General features: G+C 38.5%; 1 protein-coding gene across 1 annotated transcript; it reads left to right on the top strand.

The window, feature by feature from the left end:
* Window positions 1-3,630: 3,630 nt before the first annotated feature.
* On the top strand, window positions 3,631-3,975 carry LOC145036072 (uncharacterized). The gene has a single exon (XM_078984551.1). The coding sequence runs from the start codon at window positions 3,631-3,633 to the stop codon at window positions 3,973-3,975; it is 345 nt and encodes a 114-aa protein (XP_078840677.1).
* The last annotated feature ends 234 nt before the right edge of the window (window positions 3,976-4,209 follow it).

Genomic DNA, 4,209 nt, shown 5'->3' with positions numbered 1-4,209 from the left:
TTTATTACTTCTTTTCATAGTTTATTTTTAGCTAAAACCATCTCATTTTAGTTAATCTTCATGCATATTTTCCTTTTTTTTTCTCCTTTATCGGGTGCTTTCAAGTCCTTTGAGCTTATTTGCAGGATTTATCGAAGACTTTTTGTTATTGGAGGCTTAGAAGTGTGCGGGATTTATGGAGGCTTACGGTTTGCTTGTGGATTTGAAGTGGTGTGATTGGGGTTAGTGCTTGCATAAACAAGAAATCAATTTGGACTTAATTTTTGAGCAAGAATGAGGATGAGGCGACGTGGAATCAAGCTACAAAAGATTGAAGGAGCATTGGATCAATCATTAGAAGGCTTTGGAATGGCACAAATGGGCTCTAAAGAGTTATGCATGTGGGTTGAAGTGTGAATGAGAAGATTGGGCTAGATTGTATTTTAAATGGCCCAAGTCCTACAATCTGCGAGACCCACGCGGTCCGTGTGGACCCTTACGTGGTCTGCGTGAATGATGTTGAGTTGATTCCGGGTGTTGACTTGTTGAATCTATTTGTGGATGTTTAGTGGGTGGCTTTTGGCACCTTTTTGAATCCGAAAATCAGCTCCCTTTTGCTAGAGATTGGAGGCATTGTTGGGAATGATGACTTGAAGAACACACACAATTCTCTTTCAAGAAGGCTTTGGAAGATTTGAAGATTTTTGCAAGATTAGTGTAGTTCCTTTCCATCTTGCATCTAAGATAACGTTTGGTACCACTAAACTATATTGCATTTCTTTTATGTCTGCCATGCTTGGCTAAACTTTCATTTGGTTGATTAGGGTTTAACCCATGGATGATTAGTTGATTTGAAGACTTATTATTGTCTTGTGTTTGAAGTTTATGAAAATGTTTTCTAGTTAAACATGTTGTTGCGTTTATTCATCTTTGATCATGAGCCTAGAAGAATGAATGCTTGTTTTTTTTGACTAATTTCTTGGTTAAGTAATGGACCCTCAAATTAGTAAGCAACAAGTGGTTTATATGTTTGTTTTCATTTCATTTAGACCATGAAAATGTTTCATCCATAATGATAATGTAAGAATTTGATTATCTTTTGGACTTGGTAACTCTTAGAACTTAAAGCTAATTGATTTTCACTAGATTTTATGCTTCATTGATTTTGTGACTTTAATTAAGGAAATGTGTTAAGATCTCCTCTAGCCATTTTAATATCTAAGTAGAGTTGAGGTAATTTGTGCTTATGAATTGCTATAGCCAAGTTAAACCAATTCACAAGTGTTATTCCATTAAGTCTAATGATAGGTCAACCATGTCATCCATGTTGTGTATCCAAAAATCAACCAATTTCACTTAATTGAATTTAATCAAATCTTTTACTTGTTTACTTGTCGTATTTACATTCTAGCTAGTTTTAATTTTGTCAATCAATCAAAAAGAACTAAACCCCCTATTTTACTTTTAATATTGTTTTGCAAGTATTTTACAAAGAGGTTTACATAGCGATTTAAGTTGAACCAATCTCCGTGGATACGATCCCTTTACCACCATACACTATTTTAGTGTGTATTACTTAGGGTATTTATTTTGTTGGCCTCGACAACCACCAAATTTTGGCACCGTTGTCGAGGATTGGTTTATTTTTAATCAATTTGTTTCTCTATGCCCAGATCTAAACGTACAGGTGACTTGATTTACAACTTAGTAATTGAAAAAGAAGCAAGGCGTTTAGCGAAGGAAAAGCGAATAGAACGTGGTCAAACTTCTAACCCTTACGGGGACTTGGAAGTTGAAACCGCTTCATCAAGTGAAATAGAACTGGATTCTAGCCTCGAACCTCGCCAAGAAATTCCTGAAACACCACCCCTACAACAAAATCTACCCATTATTGAACCAATTGCATGGCAGACGGAGGAGAAGTTCCGAAAAGAACTTTGAGGAAAATGATGGAGACCGATGTTACACAAACTCCAACCGGTATTAATTACCCGGTTTTGAAAGGAGGCTCGGAGTTGAAGTCAAGTTTCGTCCATCACCTCCCAACGTTTCATGGATTGGAGAACGAGACCCGCATAAGCACATGAAGATGTTCCACATTATTTGCACTAGTATGAAGCCACAAGGGTCAACCGATGACCAAATCAAGCTAAGGGCATTCCCCTTTTCATTGGTCGATAGAGCAAAGGATTGGTTATTCTATATTCCCCCGGGGTCAATCAACTCATGGATCGACATGGCAAGGGCTTTCCTTGATAAGTTCTATCCCGCTTCAAGAGTCTCAAGTCTTAGAAATGAGATTTATGGAATCCGCTAAGGTCAAAATGAGACTTTTCATGATTATTGGGAGAGGCTCAACAACTTGTGCTATAGTTTCCAACAACACCAAATTTTGGAAAAACTCCTCTTTCAACACTTCTATGAGGGATTACTTCCAATGGAGAGAAGACTAGTTGATGCCTGAAGTGGTGGTGATGTTTTTAGTAAAACTCTACAACAAACGAGACAACTCTTCAACACCATAGTCGCAAATTCTTAACATTTTGGCCCGCGCCAAGATATGAAAAGAGAGACACAACACAAAGTCAATGAAGTGGGATCATCAAACCTCGAGTCTCAAAACTAAGATCTAGCCTCCGTTGTCCAAAAGCTAGCCATGTGACAAACTCCACAAGTGATGGTTTGTGGAATATGTGCAACCATGGGACACCCTACGGATATGTCTCCCATTCTCCAAGAAGATGCGGAACATGTAAATGCCACGGGAGAGTTCCAAAACTACCACAACAAACCATCCGATTACCAAAATGCTTACAATTCAAGTTGGGAGCCAAATCCCAACATGAGCTACAACCCAAGACCATTGCCTCAAAATGCATTGGTTAGAACTTCCTACCCACCACCACAACCTCACTACCAACACCTACAACCACATTATCAACCCAAAGCACACCCTATACATCACCAGCAACCTCTTCAATCCCAACCAAGTAGCTCCGGAATGTCTCTTGACGACATTGTCAAATCCTTAGCTCCTAGTACCCAAAAATTCCAAAAAGAGACAAGAACTAATATCTCCAACCTTGAAGCACAAATGGGAGATATAGTTACATCCATAAGCAAGTTGGAATCCCGTGGGAAATTGCCTTGTCAAACCGAAAAGAACACAAATGTCAATGTGGTGACCTTGAAAAGTGGCAAACAAGCCGGGGAAAGTAGTTCAAAGAAGAACCTAGGGATGAAGAGGAAGAAATAGAAGTCATTCCCATTGAAGAATCTATAGTAAAAAATTATGCATAAACCGGAGCCCCAGAGAAGACAACCCCTCTAGTGACTCCAATAGCCACTCAACTGCCATTCCCCTTCCGACTTGCAACTTCGAAGAAGAAAACGGAGGAGAAAGAGATTTTGGACACCTTCCGAAAGGTGGAAGTAAACATTCCTTTACTTGATGCAATCAAACAAATTTTGAGATATGCAAAATTATTAAAGGAGCTTTGCACCAACAAGAGAAAGTTGAAAGGAAATGAGAAAATCTCAATGAACTAAAATGCATCTGCGGTTTTACAAAGGAAGCTTCCACCCAAGTGCAAAGATCCCAGAATGTTCACGGTTCCTTGCAAGATTGGAGATGTCACTTTTAGTAGTGCTATGTTTGATCTTGGTGCCTCTATCAATGTCATGCCCTATTCAGTGTATAAATCATTGAATGTCGGACCCGTAAGTGAAACCAGTGTCATAATATCTCTTGCGGATAAATCAAGTGCCTTTCCTATAGGTGTTTTGGAAGATGTCCTAGTGCAAGAGAACCAATTGGTCTTCCCGACGGATTTCTATGTGATTGATCTAGATGAACAAGTATCATCAAAGTTGGGTATAATCTTACTTAGGAGATTATTCGTGAAGACGGCTAGAACAAAGATTGATGCGTATGCAGGAAGCTTAAAAATGGAATTTTACGGTGAAACAATAAGCTTTAACATTATGATGCTATGAGATATCCTAGTGATGTTTCATCCTTGTGCTTTGTTGATGTTGTTGAACCATTAACCCAAGAGTTGTTCGAATTGTTAATGGTGACATGTTGGAGATGGTTTTGAGTAAAGGGTATGATTGTGGAAAATTAGCCAAGAAGTTGATGCTCTACTCATTAGATCCCGAAGTTGAAATATTGGTCAACAATTTGGAGATAAAAAAGACTACCCAATTTAGTGTGAAGCAAATTGAGTT

The sequence above is a fragment of the Lactuca saligna genome, chromosome 3 (genome assembly GCF_052625555.1).
Source record: "Lactuca saligna cultivar CGN05327 chromosome 3, ASM5262555v1, whole genome shotgun sequence".
Taxonomy (NCBI): domain Eukaryota; kingdom Viridiplantae; phylum Streptophyta; class Magnoliopsida; order Asterales; family Asteraceae; genus Lactuca; species Lactuca saligna.
The sequence above is the reverse complement of the archived record's forward strand: the minus strand, read 5'-3'. Positions and strand labels throughout refer to the sequence as shown.

Bases quoted from the DNA above. Each gene is read 5' to 3' on its own strand.
- LOC145036072 (XM_078984551.1), top strand. From the start codon at position 3,631: ATGTTTGATCTTGGTGCCTCTATCAATGTCATGCCCTATTCAGTGTAT.